We start from the raw sequence: 19075 nt of genomic DNA, 5'->3' as shown, positions 1-19075 counted from the left end.
GTCAGGAGCTAGAGCCTCTGCCTGATCTCAAAGCCTGTCATACAGGTGCCTGTGGGACTCCCCCACTCCCAACACAGGCTGAGCCGAGTCAGGGCTCCTGGGGGCAGCCGGCCTGCCGGGTCTGCAGAAGCAGGCCCTCCTCACCCTGGGGGCTGGGTGTCACCCGGCCTGCCCTCCGGCTCCTCCGGCTTCCTGTGCTGGAAGGACAGGGTGCCACTGGGCTCCCACTCAGCACACACAGCTCTGCAGGGCAGGACGGCAAGAGTGAAGACCCTCGCACGTTCCCCTCGCACGTTCTGGTGTCCTTGCCCAGCTCCCCGCACATCCCAGCCTCCTGGGTTGAAGAGCTCTGTGCTTTCCGGGTCTCCAAATGCCAAGCAAGAGAAAGATGGCAGAGCCAGCAGTCAGCCCCAGGGAAATGCTGGGCCACAAGCACTGACATCCCCCTCTTAAAATGCAGGCTCCTTCTGAAGATGCCCTGCAGAACAGGATTCTTCCTCTAGGCATGAGTGCACGGCAGGTTCACATCCTGCCCGTCTCTCAGAGCAGAGCTCTGGGCAGCTGGCAAGGCCCAGGTGGGGGGCGAACGTGTGTCCCAGCAGCATGTCCAACTGTCCACAGAGTGCAGCTTCACTGAGGGAGGGCACGGTCCTAGGGGACTCGGCCTCCATCTTGCAGCTGTCAGGGGACGTGGCTCCTGTGTGAGGCTGGCACACTGTCTTGCAGTGCCTCTCATGCAGGCGTGACACCTGGTTTGCCAGATCAACCCTGCTCTCCACTGTCGGTGGAATCCGAGGTGCCCGCAGACTGGCAGAGGCCATTCTTAAAACCTGAGTTCAAAGCTCTGAAGCCGTCGGCTAAATTTGGACACAATTCCGACAAGTGACTGCTTCCTCTCTTAGGGCGTTATCCGCTCGGGTGGGGACTGCAGGTGAGCTGGCTGGCTGGCACCCTCGCAGGGGTCCTGCTGGAGCAGCGCCAGGCCTACCTCTGTCCTCTTCACAGTAGGCCCGTTTAATCACATCCACAAATGAACATTAGCGACTCGAGGACTTGCTCCTCTAGAGTTTCTAGAAGGCTGGCCCTTCTGCTTCATGGGGGTGGGAACTTTCCTTGGCTTTGGGGAAGTGGGTGGCCCTGAGGGGGACTGACACCCAGGGACCTGGAGGGGGGCAGCACCAGCACAGGGCTTGGGCACCAACGGCTCTCCCAGTGGCACATCCATAAAGACCCACAGGGTCAGGAGTGAGGGACCTGGGAGGAGGAAGTGCTCAGGAGCAAGGCCTGCGAGCACACCTAGCCCAGGGCTGGGCCCAGAGCCAGCGCGGCCAAGTGTGGCCTTGGCACTGGAGCCAACAGAGACAGCAAGACCCTGCTGCAGCCCGTCACTGTTTGGGGAGGGGGCAAGTAGACGGCAAGACCTCAGTGAGCTCATCAGTGCCTGCCCGGAAGCCTCAAATCAGCCTTAAAAGCTAAGACAGGACATAAAACCCCACATTCCCCAGCCGGAGCCAGTCAGAAGCGCAGGATGGAGACCGCCACCAGGTGACTCACACCCCCTGCCCCTCCCCACCTATTCCGTCTCTCTGTATTTCTCTCTTTGTCTCTCTCTGTCCCTCCTCCTCTGCTCCACCTCTTCTTCCCAGCCAGACAGAACCTGACTGGGTCGGCCCCCTGCTGCCTGGCTTGCCCCGCCCTACTGCACCCCAGTGGTCTGTGAGGGTCCAGTGCTAGGTTGTTCCTCTCCCTCCTTTTACGATGACTGACCCCCATCTGTCCCAGAGCCCACTTTTAACTGTCCTGGCTCAGAAACCCAGGCATGACCTCCATGGGCAGGGCTGTGTGCCCCTTCCCAGGACAGCTGGGTCTGCCTGCTAGTGTAATGGTGGGAACCGTCCCTGGGGCCTGCAGCTCTAGGAGGCCTTAGGCTCCTGGTGGGCACTAGGGAGCCCCCTCACCCTCCTGGTGGGCATCCCTATAGCACTAGGGAGGCCTTGGGCTCCTGGTGGGCATCCCTACAGCACTAGGGGTCTCACCTCCTGGTGGGCAGCCCTATAGCACTAGGGAGGCCCTCACCCTCCTGGTGGGCAGCCCTACAGCACTAGGAAGGCCCTCACCCTCCTGGTGGGCAGCCCTACAGCACTAAGGAGGCCTTAGGCTCCTGTGGGCAGCCTACAGCACTAAGGAGGCCCTCAGCCTCCTGGTGGTGGGCAGCCCTACAGCACTAGGGCCCTCACCCTCCTGGTGGACAGCCCTATAGCACTAGGGGTCTCACCCTCTTGGTGGGCAGCCCTACAGCACTAGGGCCCTCACCCTCCTGGTGGGCACCTCTACAGCACTAGGGCCCTCACCCTCCTGGTGGGCACCCCTATTGCACTAGGGGACCCTCACCCTCCTGGTGAGCACCCCTACAGCACTAGGGACTCTCATCCTCCTGGTGGGCACCCCTACAGCACTAGGGCCCTCACCCTCCTGGTGGGCACCCCTTGGACTTTCTCAGCACTAGGGGGCCCTCAGGCTCCTGGTGGTGGGCAGCCCTACAGCACTAGGGGTCCTACCCTCCTGGTGGGCACCCCTACAGCACTAGGGCCCTCACCCTCCTGGAGCTCCTGGTGAGTAAGTGAGTGACAGATGCACACACGCTGCAGAGGCTGGAAGTAAGAAGGACAGCCCTCCTCACCCTCCCCAAGGACAGAGCAGCTGCTTGGGACAGGGAGCCCTGCAGGGGTGGAAACCAAGAAAACCAGCCGCTTCCCAGCTGAGCCCCTTCTCTCAGCACACTGGAGAAGGCGGAGAACGGACTCCCTGAGGGTCAGACTTGTCCTCTGAGGTGTGAGTCCTCACCCCACATGAGAAGGGATCTGCCACACACCCCAGGTCTCTGCAGCTGCAGTGGAGCAGAGACCAGATCTGACAGCTGAGGACCCCATATCCCTGACCTGCAGCTCCTGGGCCAGGCCAGTGGAACCTCGTANTGGGCCAGGCACGGCCGGGAGCAGGAGTCCATGGGAGCCCACGAGGCTGAGGTGAGGAGCAGGGCCGGCATCTCTGGACAGGGCAGCAGGCAGAGCACCTCGCCCATGGGAAGTCGGAGCTGAGGTCCTATTTGCTGGTTTTCTGTTCGTGACTAAAAGGCTCAGGGGTCACTCCAGTTGAACTGGGCTGACTGGGCTGTGTAAAATAAGCACACAAGAGACACAAATACCTCTTTGTTTGGGGTCGCTGTGACGGCTCCTCTGACCTTAAGGGTCCGCAGAACGAGAGCGAGAGCACACGCGCTGACCCCTTTTATTGAGGAGAAGCTATTCAAACGAGGCCAGGGGTCAGGTTTCAGGGGGCTGAGTCTATCTTCATGATGTCCACTGTCAGCAGGTTGACTGACACCTGGGTAGGCCACACCCAAGGGCACAGTAAGAGGAGGGGACACACACAAGGTACTTCCATGGAAGATTCTGTCCTAAACAGGGCAAGGGGTTATATTACAAAGGAACAGGTGAGCATGGCTTCACCCATGGGGCTGTAGCAAGACACACCCATGCACGAGACCGACCCTCGCACCCAAGAAGGGTGGGGAAAGCTTGTCACATTTCTGCGACTGAGCGCCTCAGCACCCAGCCAGGGAGTGTGCCTCAGTCAGGTGCAACGTTGGTCTCCCACACCTACGGACAGTGTGGACAGTGAATGAAATGGACCTTGAGGAGGGGCACTGTAAATGGGCACCTCCCTGGGCGAAGAGACCAACCTGGGTTTCAGAAGTGGCTGAGACCAGGATAATGAAAACCTGGGTCTCAGACACCGGTGGGTATAGGACCGTGCAGGGGTGTGGGTGGACCATGGGGAGTGGGACGACCCCCTAGTTCCTGGTTTGGACTGGGGAAGAGAGGGGAAGTCCCCAAGAGGGAGCACAGAAAGAGGCAGACTGGGGGTAAAAGTCACCCCGCGGCTGGTTTAAGGGCTCCCCAAGTACCCTGAGATCTCCAGCAGAGTGGTCCCTGGGCAGGTGGGGAGCAGCCTGGAGCTCCAGAGAGAGGCTAGAGAGACGCAAGCCTTGTGAGGGAGTGGCCAGGACCACCAGGGACTGTCCCCAGGGTGCAAAGAGTCCAGGAATAGAACTCTGGGGAGCAGAGGGGAAGACGTCAGGGCAGGGAGGGGGACCCAGGCAGAATAGAGTCCGGGAAGCCACCTTCCCAGGGCACATGCCCTCGGGCACCTCACGGAAAGTCACCTGACAGGAAGGGACCCGCAGTGGCACCAGGGCCACCTGTGAGGCTCCTCCCACCTGAACACTTGCTCTTCCTCCTACTGCTGGCCTCTCCAGCGCCCCCCACAGTCCAGAGGCCTGGACACACCAGAAACCAGGACCCCATGCAGAGAGAAGCATCCGTGAATGGGTAGCCTGTGCTTTGCATCCTGCAAACAGATGAGAAGCCAGCACTGGGGACCCTCTCTGGCAGGCCCTGGCTTCCCACAGCTTCAGGTATGCTGTGTCCACTGTGGCAAGAGCCCTAAGCACGGTGAGCTGCAGGTCCCAAGGCCATCTGCACATGCCACCACCAGGACAGGAGACACAGGGACTCCAAACAGCCAGGAGGTGTTCAATACCACCTCCCACTCTTTCTCCACCACCCAGGAATGGGTGTGCGCACGCACAGCCATATGTGTGCTCATGTGCGTGACATGCAAGTGCACACACGTGCACACAGACACACACCACAGTTCAGGGTCTCCCTCCTGGACAGGGCGTCCCTCTCCTCCACACCTCCTCTGTGGCCTGGAAGAACCTTCTGTCCTCCCACCTCCCTGCTGAGCACACTCTGCACATGGGGACTTCCCAGCCCTGTCCTGTCTGCCGTGGGCTGCTCTCCTGCCATCTGGTCACAGAGGCTGATAAGTGTGGGCAGGTCGCCAACTTGGCCCCAACTCCACTTGGAGGCTGGACTGGCAGATAAATTGGTCCTGGAGGGGGGCGAGGAGGGGGAACAGAAAGAGGGGGGCCCAGAGGGAAGATTTCAAATTCATCTCTCTGCTAAGCCAAGCTCCAGCTTTCCAAGGCTCATCGCGGTGCTGCGAAGGCTGACAGAGCGCCAGCCGGGAGCAGGCAGATGGTGCTGGGAGCGGGTGTGGGCCAAGTCGGGGTGGGCAGGCCCTGCCAGAATCTGCACAGAGCAGCAGCTCCACGAGGAACGGGCTGGCCTGCTGACCTCAGAGCACCTCTAGAGGACGTTCTGGCTCATTCCTGCCCTGCCAGAGGCTCTGACCTGTGTCCTTGGGGCTGCTCAGCAGAGGTCGTGGTCCACGCCGCCGAGGCCTGCTCCTGTTGCTCAGCAGGCGTGCCCGACCTCAGCCCCACACAAACCGTCGCTGCTGCTGTGCGGCCCTCAGCAACCTCAGAGGAGGAGCCTGGGCAGCACGAGAAGTGGACCTCAGGACACACTCTCACTCTGTGTGGCCAATCCTGACAGCAATGCCACCTCGAGCTCTGGGAGGGGAGAAGTCAGTAGTGTATCCCTCGCAACTCCAGCTCCTGGATGTTCTCAACGTGTGGAGTGAGCGCCGTCGTTCCCGCTAACCTGTGGGCATTTCTGCAGTCCTAAGATACGGTGAAAACCCCCTGGGAGTCACACCTGGCCACAGAGCATCACCTGACAGCCGCCAGCCAGGACTCTTGGGTTCAGAAGGAGTGACAGTGAGCTGGCAGACGGCCACCCCCAGAGAGTCTCTCCTGGATGCCTGGTCCCCGAGTGTGCTGCCTGTGTGGAGGGGCTGCTAGAAGCTGGGGTGGTGCACACCGTGCAGAGATGGGCATTCCCAGGGGCAGGCCCACTTCAGCAGCACCTGCTGACCCCTCTACCAGAGTCAACCCCGAGGGCATGGGCCAGGGAGACCCGGATAGAACCAGGGAAACCTGTCAGCACATGCGTGACTAACCTTCTCTGTCTTGGCCTGTTCCCAAGTCCCAGTTGTGTGTTTTTAGCATAACATACTGTGAGAGGGGACAGCCCAGAGCCTTGTGGTGGCTTTCTTGATGCCACCAGTACTTACAACAGCCATTCAGTGAACAGACTAAACCAAGTACAAACATGCCTTTGGACGCCCTAGGCGAGACTGGCACTCAGACCCAAGTGGGCCAGTACTTAGCATAAGACGAAGTGTGTTGAGCAGAACCATTGAAATCAGCACAACACACCAGGCCAACACTCCACACCGGCACCTGGCCTCTGCAGCAGCTCAGCTTCATAGACAAGCATAGATCAGACGCATTCCTCAGAAAATGGTTTCATTTATAACCAATACTGTCACCAAAGTGCACTTGGAGTCATAGGTATGTTGCAAAAGAGCAAAAACCAAACCCCAAACCAAACTCTCCTATGGAAGTGGCTGCTGTGGTCTGCAAGCTTGGGACCCCCCCTTGAAAACCCCCATGATGCTGTCCCAGCCCACATGGTGACGGTGTTCAGCTTAGGTCATGAGGACATAGCCTTCACGAATGGGACTAGTGCCCTTCCAAAGGAGGCCCAAGAGTGCTCCTTTACCCTTCCTCCCATGAAACGGCAGATGCCCGCCATCTTGAAGTAGACCACCAGACTGCACCAGAATCTCTAGCACCCCTTGATCCTGAACTTTCCAGCCTTCAGGGACACACAAAGCAGACTTTGTTGTTTATAAGCCACACATCAGTGACAGTTTGTTATAGCAACTGAAATCAAAATAGGACAGAAATTCAGTACTGTTGTAATTTGGGTATGAGGTGTGGCCCCAAATCGCCTGTGTTGATGCAGGAATGCTCAGAGGTGAAATGGTTGGTCTTGAGGTCTGTGACCTATCAGTCCATCCTGCTTTGAATGGACCAACTGGGTGGCAGCCATAGGCAGGTGAGGTGTGGCCAGAGGAACTGGGTCCTGGGGCTATGCCCAGGGGGAGGGGACTATGCCCAGGGGGAGGGGGCTATGCCCGGGGGAGGGCAGCTTCCTTGGAGCCCCTAGCTCTGTTTCTCTCTGCTTCCTGGATGCCCTGCACGGAGCAGCTGCCCTCCACCACACTTTTTGCCATGATGTTCAAAGAGCCCAGCAAACCACGGACTGACCTCTAAACTGTGAGCCAAGATCAACTTTCCCTCCTCTAGGTCATTCCTCTCAGGCCTTTTAGTCACAGTGACACAGGACACATATTTACCAAGGGTGGGGTCCTGCTGCAGCCAGTAGTTAGAAGTGTGGAAGCAGCTCTGGAACTTGGTGACGTAGGGAGTAGAAGCATCCAGAGATGCATTCTAGGTCATGACTAGAGCATTCGGGGCGATTCTGGTGAGGGGGCAGGAGTGTGGGAGAGCTGTGGAGGAAGGCCAGGCTCCGTGGACAGTATCTATGAACAGAATGCAAACTACAGGTGGAAAGGCCATTCTGCTGAGGTCTCCTATGGAAACAGGAACCACGCTGGTGGAGAAGGGAGGAGGACCTGTGACCCTTGCTATGTAAAGGCCAATGGCTGGCTGTAGTGTGTCCATATATCTGCGCTGTGTGACAGGTAGAACCTGAGAGTGGTAACTGAGAATTGGCTGAAGAAATTTCTAAGAGAGTGTTGAAGGAGGGTCTGGTTCCTCTTGACTGCCTTTAGTGAAATGGGAGAAGACAGAAATACCCTGGAGACAGAAGTGTCAATCAAAAGGGAGCAGAACTCTAAAATCTGGAAAATCCTCGCCCATCCATGGGAAAAGGAGGACATCTGCTCAGGAGGAAATAGGGTGTGTGTGGCCATGTCATAGGGAGATTAGTGTGGGTCAGCGTCTAAAGGGAAGCCAGGAATTATTGGTCAAGACAAGGGAAGACTGACCCCCAGGCACTTCAGAATCTATCTTGGCTTCCCTCCTCATCACAGACCCAGAATGCAGGGCCTCAGGCCGAGCCAGGGCCAAGCAGCCCGGCCCTGCCTCACCCTCACACCAGGCCCACCCTCTGCTCTGCCCTGAGCACTCCTGCTGCCCAGCTGCAGCTCTGGAGGGCAGTTGCAGTGCGCATGTTGTGCAGCAGAGCTGTAGGGGCAAGGGCACCTGAGAGGTGGCTGAGACCCAGGCACAGACCACTCCAGGGATGGGGCCACTGAAGGAAGCCCCCACTAGGACAATGTCAAGTAGATTCATGGGAGTGGGAGCCCTAGGGTTCAGACATCTGCATGGCAAAGCTGAGGGCATGCACCCCCCACCTAGTGGGCCCGGAGGACAGAGCATTGAGCCACAGTTTCCTGTCATTCCTTCCTCCCTCCCTGTTCTTGCTTCTGGAATGGGAATGTCTGGCCCATATCGGTCCCACTGTTGTGATTGGCAGCACATAGCATGCTCCATATCACCATCTGGAGGGGAATTCTCCCAGGATGAAACACCTTGGACTCTCAGCCGCATTTGATGAGATGAGATGCTGGACTTTAGACTCTGGAGTTGATTTTGGAATGATCAAGGCTATTTGAGCCATCAGGATGGAATGAATGTATCTTGCCCATGAGAAGAACAAGAATCAGGCATCAGAGAGGCAGGGACGGAATGCTACAGTCTGAATGGGTGTATTCCTCAAAACACATGCTGGAACGTAAACCCTAGATGATGGTGGCTATCAGGAGGGAGGCCGTTGGGAGGAGTTCAGCCACGAGGGTCTGCCACTGAATGGGGTGGATGTTCACATGAAGGAGGCTTCAGAGAGAGTCCTCTCCTGCCCTGCCTTCTGCCAGGTGAGGGCACAGCATTTGTTCCTTCATTCTTCTATTCCTTCTCCTGCTACATGGACACAGCAACAAGGACCCGTCTTGGAGGCACGGAACACCCTCACCAAACACTGAATCTCTTGGTAACTTGATTTGGGATTTTCCAGCCTCCATAACTATGAGAAATAAATTTCTATTAATTACAAATTACCTAGTCCAAGACGTTTTGTTCTACAGCAATGTGGGACTAGGGCAGTTATTTTAATGTTTCATAAAAGCAGTATTTAGGGAACTAAGTTTCCTAAGGTTCATAATATAATTTGGAAGTGGGCTATTTACCACCAACAGTGGAAGAAGGGGGACAGATGTCTCCCTGAGCGTTGGAAAAAACCTTGCAATCTGGTTATTGCTATCCAGGATCCTCTGTAAAAACATATATAAGAAATCACAGGCCAGTGAGAGCATGCCAAGATTCATTCCTGCCCCCAAGGGCTCTGACCCAGGGAGACACATCCACACTCAGGTCTATGTGGATGTGACCTCAGGTCTATGTGGATATGAACTCAGGTCTATGTGGATGTGACCTCAGGTCTATGTGGATATGAACTCAGGTCTATGTGGATGTAACCTCTGGACTATGTGGATGCGTCCTCTGGTCTATGTGGATGTGTCCTCAGGTCTATGTGGATGTGACCTCAGGTCTATGTGGATATGAACTCAGGTCTATGTGGATGTAACCTCTGGACTATGTGGATGCGTCCTCTGGTCTATGTGGATGTGTCCTCAGGTCTATGTGGATGTGACCTCAGGTCTATGTGGATATGAACTCAGGTCTATGTGGATGTAACCTCTGGACTATGTGGATGCGTCCTCTGGTCTATGTGGATGTGTCCTCAGGTCTATGTGGATGTGACCTCAGGTCTATGTGGATATGAACTCAGGTCTATGTGGATGTAACCTCTGGACTATGTGGATGCGTCCTCTGGTCTATGTGGATGTGTCCTCAGGTCTATGTGGATGTGACCTCAGGTCTATGTGGATATGAACTCAGGTCTATGTGGATGTAACCTCTGGACTATGTGGATGCGTCCTCTGGTCTATGTGGATGTGTCCTCAGGTCTATGTGGATGTGACCTCAGGTCTATGTGGATATGAACTCAGGTCTATGTGGATGTAACCTCTGGACTATGTGGATGCGTCCTCTGGTCTATGTGGATGTGTCCTCAGGTCTATGTGGATGTGACCTCAGGTCTATGTGGATATGAACTCAGGTCTATGTGGATGTAACCTCTGGACTATGTGGATGCGTCCTCTGGTCTATGTGGATGTGTCCTCAGGTCTATGTGGATGTGACCTCAGGTCTATGTGGATATGAACTCAGGTCTATGTGGATGTAACCTCTGGACTATGTGGATGCGTCCTCTGGTCTATGTGGATGTGTCCTCAGGTCTATGTGGATGTGACCTCAGGTCTATGTGGATATGAACTCAGGTCTATGTGGATGTAACCTCTGGACTATGTGGATGCGTCCTCTGGTCTATGTGGATGTGTCCTCAGGTCTATGTGGATGTGACCTCAGGTCTATGTGGATGCGACCTCAGGTCTATGTGGATGCATCCTCAGGTCTAAGTAGATGTGACCTCAGGTCTATGTGGGTGTGGTCTCAGATGTATATAGATGTGTCCTCTGGTCTATGTGGATATGACCTCAGGTCTATGTGGATATGTCCTCAGGTCTATGTGGATGTGACCTCTGGTGTATGTGGATGTGACCTCAGGTCTATGTGGATGTGTCCCCAGGTCTAAGTAGATGTGACCTCAGGTCTATGTGGGTGTGGTCTCAGATGTATATAGATGTGTCCTCTGGTCTATGTGGATGTGTCCTCAGTCCTATGTGGATGTGGCCTCTGGTCTTAGAATAAGGGAGCCCTCTTGGTCCTTTGGGCTTCACCTAAAAGTGCAGTGGAATACAGCAGCTTGGGAACTCTGAGTACTAATAAAGCCCGTTCACACCCAGGGTGGGAACCTCCATGTCCTGGTTGGAAAGAAGTCTTCAAATCTGCCCAGAGGCAAGCTTGGGCCATGTGTGCCCAGTGCACTTGGGGTGTCTCAGTCAGAGTTTTCCTTTCTGTGGCCAGAAAGCATAACAGGAACAATTAGAGGAGGAAACCTTTATTTGGGGGCTCACAGTTTCAGAGGTCTCAGTCCATAGACAGTGGCTCTGCTCCTCGGGGCTCGAGGAGAGGCAGGACATCAGGGCAGAATAGGGGCAGAGGGAAGCAGCTCAGGACATCACACCAGGAAGCAGAGAGCCTAGCTTAGCTCACCAAATACACACCAAAAGACATACCCTCAGGGTGGCTCCTCCAGCCACACCCACCAGCCTCCAGTTACCATTCAGTCAATCCTACCAGGGGGTTGATTCCCTTATTGTTAAGGCTCTTACAACCCAATGAGTTCACCTCTGAACTTCTTGCATTGTCTCACAAGGAGCTTTCAGGGGACACGTCACATCTGATCCCTAACAGGAGGAACAGATGTTGTTCACATAAAGTCTCTGCATGTCCACGGACACACAGAGCAAAGGACCAAGGCTTTGTCCATTCGGGGCACTTCCGGAGTGCCAAATTGACCCTAGGCCTTCACCACAGGCCATGCACCAGGGCTCTCGGGAAGTACCCCAGCCTCACGTGGCGCACTTGATCAGAAGTTCCCAGGAGACACTCCTCCTCACACAGGACTCAGGCCCAGGACCTGCTATAAGGAAATGCAGCGTGAGTCTTCACCGCACAGAAGTGCCACGGGCCCCTCTCACTGCGGGGAGCAACGCAAGAGCAGGTAAGCCTGAAAGGCTGGTCAGGGAGTGGAAAGAGGCCTGGCAGGGGAGACCTGGCAGGGCCACCTGGGCCCTGAGCCCCAGTGCAGCCTGTGGACCTTTAGCATTATCCAGGTCCTGCTTAGCCACAAATAGAACATGGTGTTTTAAACCCATAAAGACTTCCTTGCCTCTGTCTCTGGGTGTGGGGCGGAAGGGTCAGGGCAGTTCACTCCTCCTCCCCGCTTCTCCAGCTGGCTGAGCCACGGTGCGTCCAGGGCTGGACCCCTGGCCAAATTAGACCCAGCTCTCTTCTGCATGAAGATCCCTCAAACCGCCACAGAAGGCCACACAGCCAGTTTCTCCTGGAAGAGACATCAGCCAAGGCGGGTCTGTCATTTAGAAGATGTGGCAGGGATGTCCCCTGCCTCCTGCAGCAAGGTTCATCCTGCAGAGGGGAGAAGCCGGTGGAGTTTCCTCTTCCTGCCTGCCTTACCCCTGCCCTCCGCAGCCTCAGTCCTCATGTGGCACGCCCAAGGCATGCTCCGTGACCTCTGGGACTCCACTGCTCTCTCTCTGCAGCTCTTGGCACACGGCACACGTGGGCACCCCAGCGAGGGCTGGTTCCTGGAGGCGGAGAAGCTTTCCACCAGCCTGCTGGGGTGCAGGTGGCAGAGCCAGCCCAGCAGGGCATCTCCCAGCGAGGCTCAGAGTGATCATCCACCTGTCAAGTTTCTGGGTGCCTCCCTGGGAGTGGGCTCCAGAGAGTGGCCTCTGGAGATTCCCCTTCCTCTGTTTCTTGGGGCCTCCTTTTCCCTCTCTTTTCCTCTCTGGATGGTGGCAGCTGAATCTAAAGGGCAGGAATCCAAGGGAAGGACAAGCCAGCAGCCCCCTGCCACTCTAGGTGCAGGGACACCTGCTGCTTCTTCAAGAGAATCCACCTCTTGGAGTCTTCTCACAACTTCTCAGCCCAGAACCTCCTCCCCAGGGCCTGTGCCAGTGCCTGACCTGCTCCTTAAACCCGTGGCACCAGGACTCCCCACTGCAGGGATGTGGAAGGCACAGTCTTGGAGCCTCTCCACTCCCTACCCCTCCTCTAATGGTAGCTGGGAAGGTGAATGGCATCTGTCAAGGAGCAATTGGTCCCTTCCCGTGGCAGGGACCTGAGCACTGTGCTGGGAGCGCCCTGAGCTCCTGCCCCAGCCTGCATTGCCTCTGAGTCTGGGTCAGGGAGAGCCTGTCCAGCCGTCCTTGCTGTCCTGGGAGCTCCTACTCGCCCTGCCGTCTCCCCAGGGCTGAGTCTCAGCTCCTCAGACACCTGCCCCCCGAGGCTGCCTGAACATCTCCAGGCTGGTGGCTTCACCCCAGAGTGGCTGAGCCAGAGGCCCTGTAGCCAGACTCACCTGCAGGGCCACCATGGAGTTGCAGAGTACTCTCCGGCCACAGCAGACATTGGCTGGGTTCCCACAGGTGACCAACAGGTGGACAAGGCTCACCGAGGACCCCTGCTGTTGGGGTAGTGGTGGACCCACCCTGGTCCCGGTCTCCAGCCAGCACCTGCCACCTCTGGTACAGTGGACATGAGCACATCCCCAAGCTTAGGGCAGTGAACCCAACCCCACAGCAGTCTGCCTGACTCCACCCCCACTCCCTCGTCAGTCGGCCACTACAGTAATGGGGACACCCACTCCAGAGGCCAGCTTGAATTTGCTCCTGGATGCCACTGGACTCTGATGGACACAAACCGCCACTTGTCGGATTGCTATGTTCTGTACCCTGGACGCGGGGTCTTGGAAGAGTAAGAGGTGTTGCCAGAGTTCAGGGCTGGCCCATCTTCACCAGGATTCAGGGGCTTCATTTGTACAAGGAAATCTCTGTCCCTCTCCATGTGCTGAGAATCCCATGTGTGCGTGCGTGTGCGCGCTCAGGTATGCCTGTGTGTGCACCTGCAAGTGTGTGATTGCATGCGTTTTCTGTGCACACACGTATATGTGTGAGCACGTCTTGTTCACATGTTTGCACAGGCACATGACAAACATATGTGCATGTACAAGTGTGAGCACACACGTGTTCTTGCCTGCATTTGTGCAGTGTTTGTGGATTGGGTGGTGGGGTGCTGGGGCAGGCTGCTCCTGTGACTGGAACTCTGGGCCCGGCCCTGGGCCAGGTGAGACAGGGAAACCTACGGTGACCCTGGAGCCAGCGCCCCGCCTGCGAGACTCCTTTATGACCTACTCAGCAGTCACATCTATGTCGCCAGCCCAGCTGATCTTCAGCCAAACCTGCCAAAGAGCCAAAGGCATCACCTCCACACTTTCCAAAGGATGGACAAGGCCCAGCGTTTTTGTCAACCATCAGTCAACAAATGAAAGAAAAGTTGAGGAGTAGAATGGTGTCGACTCTCGACTTCGCCCCACATGACCAAGGCTGAGGTCCAGCTTTTCCAAGCATCTACCTGTGATGCACAGGGGGTTGGACTGTAAGGGTAAAAGAAATTGAAGTTAAAATGTAAAAGACCGGGCATTGTAAAGTTCCTAAGCTGCAAGGCCTGAGTTAAAAAGTGAAGGACTAGGTATTGTTAAGTTCCTCTGCTACACCCAGAAATTCCTGAGGCAGTTAAGAAAACGCCCTACTGGCCATTTAGTTGATTAATAGCCTAGGGCCCTGTGCGATCTTGCACGTAGGCATCGCAGGGCCTAAACCAATCAGTTTGAATGTACCTCCCCCCTTAGAACTGACCTATCACTCCCGCCCAACCTCTTCCCGCCAATGAATGAACTAATCATGTTTAGGAGTTGTTGTTTGATTTTCCCGCGGTGTATGATGATTTGTTAAAGGAGACTGTGATGTATGTAAAGTCCCCGCCCTCCCCAAAAAGTGTACTTAAGCAGTGCTCAACCCCTGCTCTGGGCTCTGGGCTGCTCTTCTTTCTGAGTGAGCACGGAGCCCCAGTGCGCTGGATTGGATCCTCAATAAACCCCTTTTGCTGTTGCATGAGCTGCGGTCTCTTGGTGGTCTCTTCCTCCGACGTTCGCCGGACCCTTACAGGACGCCTCCTCGAGGCCCAGTTTCCTCTTCTGGATGGGCCCTCTAAAGCCTCTTCCCCACCAGAGACCAGGCTGAGCCCACCCATCAGGAAGTGGCTGGCTGGAGGTGGAACAAGCTCCCAGGGAGGCCTCTGAGGCCATCTGTCCTTGTCACACACAGAAAGGCTGAGCTCAGCTCCAAGGCCCAGCTCCAGGGGGCACACCGCCCTGCCTACCTTCTCACATAGACCGTGTGCTCATGGCCAGGACTGTGCTGGAATCTCCACGCCCACCCTGCTCAGTCCCCGGGAGCGGTCAGTGAGATGACTTGGGGATTTTCTCCTCTTCTCTCCATGCTAAAGCACAAGGTGCCATATGGGATCTCTCAGGGACACTTACACTGGGGAGGTGCCCTGCCGCAGTGTGGCTGGGCACAAATAACCGAGCCACCACAAAGCACTTGTAGGTTCAAACAGCAACTCTTTATTGCCGAACTCCACCAGCACTCCACGCACGCACGCTCCCCGGGAACACACTCACCCTCCACCGGGTCCGCGCCCCCATTCCCCAACCCCCAGGAGAACTCAAGGGAACTCCAAAGTAGCGGGCGCCTGAGGCAGCAAGAGCCGTCCTATTGCCGGACAGTAAAGGTCATCTATACAGTTGAACACTCAGCTTAACATAACCATCATCATCTCAATGGCTTGCTGGCGGCACCTCTCAACCATTCCCTTCTGGCAAAATGCCATGCGTCATCCTGTGACCCTCAACAGTGCCCTTCTTGTCACCTCGCTATAGAAAGGACTTCTGAGGAGGAAGAGGCATTGGAGAACTTACCAGTGGTGGGCAAAGTCAAGGAGGATGAACCGCCCAGGGTCAAACTAAGAACAGGTCTGCGTCCCCACCTGCAGCACGCGCACCTGGCCGCTCCACCACACAGTGGACTTGGTGCCCACCGGACACCTGCACAAGAAGGAGGGGAACAGAAAGCATGAGAGCAAGAGTCACAGGTGAGGCTGCAAAAGGCCCCTGGGCCACAGGCGAGGAGGACTCCCACCCAGAGAGCCAGGCTCAGGCCGTGAGGAAGGCCCAGCCAGCCACCTTCACATCCCCACTGATCTGCCGATTCTGTCCCCCCACTTCCAGCAGCTGGGCATGACTTCCTGACAGGCGTCCACAGGCCAGTGCTCAACTCAGGGCTTGAGCCACCCTGGGACACTGGGCCTGTGCCCACATGTGCACACACGTGGCCTGTGATTGTGCCGCGGTCCAGAGAGGGGTCGGCGAGGGGAGGCATGGGGTCTGCTGCCCTCCCGCCGCCATCACCGTGGGCAAGAGGGGAAGCAAAGGCAGCGACAGAGGCAGAAGCACAGGGCTTGGAGGATTCGGGACCCCCAGAGCACCTCCCTGGGTAGGGCTCTAGGCGAGACCCTCCCCAGCCTCAGGGCCTCGGCCAGTATCGTTCCTGCCGTGCCACCCTGCCAGTGCTTATGACGTGCCAGGCCCTTGGCATCTGCTGTGGCGTTTGGCCCTCACAAGGCCTCTGCCAGGCCCACCGCATTGTGCCCGTGGCCCAGGTAAGGCCGCAAGATCTGGTCCTCATGGCCCGTGACTGAGCCTGGTCCAGCGGCCGTCCCTCCCAACCCGAGGCTGGCGCCCCCAGTCTGAGGACCAGCCCTCCCCAGGAGAGCCTCCTCTGAGAACCGCGCCGCCTCCAGCGTCGGGGGGAGCTCTGAGCGACCGCCCAAATCAGACACCTCAGTTCCAAAATAAGCAGTGATGAGCAGAACCCTGCTGTGTAGCAGAGAGCCTCGGCGAGCTCCCACGGTGTCTCCAGCCAGGAGCCACCCGCTCCACGGGGAGTGCCAAGGACACCAGAGGAGGAAAAGCACAGTGGGAGGAAGACCCGCAGCTCGGCCTTTCCCTGAGGAGCGCAGAGTGCGTCCCGCGCCTGGTGCAGGCTCTCGGCTTTCAGCACAGCCGCTGGCCTGGGGGGGGGCTCAGAACAATCGAGGAGGGCGCCAGGGACACCTTCCACGCCATCCCCCGACACCTCCATAAACCTGCTGGTAACTGCTCTGCCATCACTCATACACCTTCAATAAAACCAGCCAGGCTGCGCCCAGCTCCCCAGGTGCCTGTTGGAACTCTATTTGCCACTGACAATTTACGGGCTAGGAGAAAGGCAGCCTGAGCACCGGGCTCTCCTGTGGCCCCCACACACCTGCACCCACAGAGACAGCAGCATGGGGCGTGCCCCGTCCAGCCGTCCAGCTCCAGAAATCCAGAAGTTGGGGCCCCTGGGGATCGAAGCCAAGGTCACTTCCCTGCAGTCACACTCAGAAGGCAGTTCTGAGATTGAAGAGGAGTGCCCACCAGCAGAGGGGCCTCACAATGCCCAAGTCCCCACCAGCTGGGGACAGGCAGCTGTGCTGTAACTGGGACAGGCCACCTCATGGGAGGTCACCAGGTCCTAGCCAGGGGCACATTGGCTTCTGAGCCCAGCCAGTCCTGCTGTGCAGACCACAGCCATCCATTTGCACACGCTCACACACACACCCACATACACATTACAACACGCACAGCCCATACACACACACACACACACACAGGCACACACGCACACAACCTACACAGGGCAGCCACCGTGCACACACCACATGTGCACACTATCCACACACACGCACACTGTACACCATTCCCACGTTTTCTGGAGGACCTGGGTGTGGGGCTGTCACACTGTGCTCTTTAAAGTCGCAAACACACAGCAACCCGGGTGTCCTGCCACTGCCACCGACTGTTCTACCCCTCCTGGTCCCATGGTCTTGGTCTCGAGGCCAAGGAGGCAGCAGGGCAGAGGAGGACAGGTAGGAGGGTCAGTGAGCTGAGACAGGAACTGGTTACAGGGACAAATCACCAGGTCAAGCCTAAACCTGGGTGACAGTACAGGGACAGAGGGCAGGACGAGCAGAGGGCCCCAGAGTGGAGGGGGGTCCAGGGGAGGAGCGCCAGGAGGGGCCTGTGGTACCGCCAAGGTCCAGCCCCCCAGGCCGGGCACCTGTCCTCTCCTTCTCCCATCCTACCCATCCTACCCAGGGTGGGCAAGCTTTGCCACAGCCAGTAGCCAATCGTCTTTGCACCTGATGAACCAGAAGGCCACACGGTCCCACATGCACAGGTGTGGCTGGAGCTGGGGACGTGCAGAGGTCTGCCTCTCTGTCCCGCCTGGCCTCCGTCACAGACCCGACCTGCAGCCATCCTCCACCACACCCTGGGGGCCTTCCTAAATGCTGCTGCCCTTCCCCTCCCCACCCCTCTGTATTTTTATCCCCTGCTTTACACTCCCCGGTCCCCTCTGGCCGTCCGAAGGCCTGTGCCCCAGACATTCCCAGCCCCTTTCCCTCCACTTCCCTTGTGTAAATCAGCCATTTAATCCGTGTCTTGCAGGCAGGATGCTCTGGAAGTGAATGGAGGCCACTCCTTGTGATGGCTCTTGAGCAGCAGGCGCCATCCAGGACCATCCCAGGCCACCGGCCAAGGGCGCCCTGCGCGCACACTGTGTCTGGTTCCCGTGAGTCCCGAAGCCTCGGGGGCCCTGTGCTGAGCATGGCCCCACGCCAGCCCGGCATGGTCACCCACAGTGGCTCCCGAGTGACAGAAAGGCCAACCCCATCACCAGGGTCAAGATGCATGGCAATCTCTGAGGGCAATGCCCTTCCTGCTTGCTGAGTAACCTGGCTGTGGTGAGGTGACAGGGTAGGGGTTGGCTGCCGGCAGGGGAGCCGCACGGGGCTCCTGGGCCGGAGGTCCCCCAGCCCCATGTTCCTGCGCAGCACATCTGGGCCTCCTCCCCAGCCCTGCTCAAGCAGCCCAAGAGCAGGCAGTGTGTCACCCCGCAACGCTTGTCACCACATGGTTCTTATAGCACTTCCGACCCAACAAACAGCCTGAGCTTGCAGAGGGAGGTGTGACCCAGGTCCTTGCTAGCCAGGCTGCAGTCGGCAGGGCTCCTGGGCAGCCCCTCCTTCGCAGGCAAGGAAACCCCCGTGACTCTCGGATGAGCCAACACCTGCACCTGCTGTCGGGCCGGGCAGATGTGGAACACCTCAGGGCACGGCCCGCAGCCTCTGCACCAGCCTGGCACCCCACCCCACCCCCGCCTGCTCTGCGGCTCTTCCGGGAATGGGGACTGTCTCAGACATCCTAATGGAATCAGTCCCCAGGGCTCTCCTGGCAGCCGGTCCCTGCTCCGGGAGGCAGTCCTGCCAGCGCCAGAGACTGACACTCTAGAGAGCTCGTCTTCAGAGAAGTCTGGACCCCAGAAAGCACCAGATGCCTTTCATGCTCCAGGCACCCAGGAGCCCAAGACGCATGCACACCAGCTGCCCACGAACTGGCCCTGGGCCCCCAGCCTGGCTCTCGCTCCTGCCGTGGATAGGCCCCGTGCTTCCTGAGTGCCGGGCCCGCTGTCCACAGAGGCTCCTAAATGCCCTTGGAAGGCTTTGGGGACCCCACCCTCACCCTGTCCCCAAGTGTACTGGTGCAGT

At 57.5% G+C, this 19075-nt stretch overlaps 1 protein-coding gene and 1 long non-coding RNA gene across 10 annotated transcripts in view; one reads left to right on the top strand and one right to left on the bottom strand.

The window, feature by feature from the left end:
• The window catches only part of LOC125617289, a 48651-nt gene that overhangs the window by 18678 nt on the left and 10898 nt on the right, over nt 1–19075 (bottom strand). The gene's annotated exons all lie outside the window — the stretch shown is intronic.
• Nucleotides 2976–14097, top strand: LOC125617287. Of its 2 annotated transcripts, none has more exons than XM_048804893.1 (3): nt 2976–3026; nt 11339–11525; nt 11757–14097. In XM_048804893.1, exons 2-3 carry the CDS (start codon nt 11455–11457, stop codon nt 12667–12669), a joined length of 984 nt encoding a protein of 327 aa, XP_048660850.1. In that variant the 5' UTR covers nt 2976–3026; nt 11339–11454; the 3' UTR covers nt 12670–14097. The 2 variants fall into 2 exon arrangements, with proteins under 2 accessions (XP_048660850.1, XP_048660849.1); XM_048804892.1 differs by having other exon boundaries at nt 11178–11525.

The sequence above is a fragment of the Marmota marmota genome, unplaced genomic scaffold (genome assembly GCF_001458135.2).
Source record: "Marmota marmota marmota unplaced genomic scaffold, marMar, whole genome shotgun sequence".
In the NCBI taxonomy this organism is placed as follows: Eukaryota; Metazoa; Chordata; class Mammalia; order Rodentia; family Sciuridae; genus Marmota; species Marmota marmota.
The sequence above is the reverse complement of the archived record's forward strand: the minus strand, read 5'-3'. Positions and strand labels throughout refer to the sequence as shown.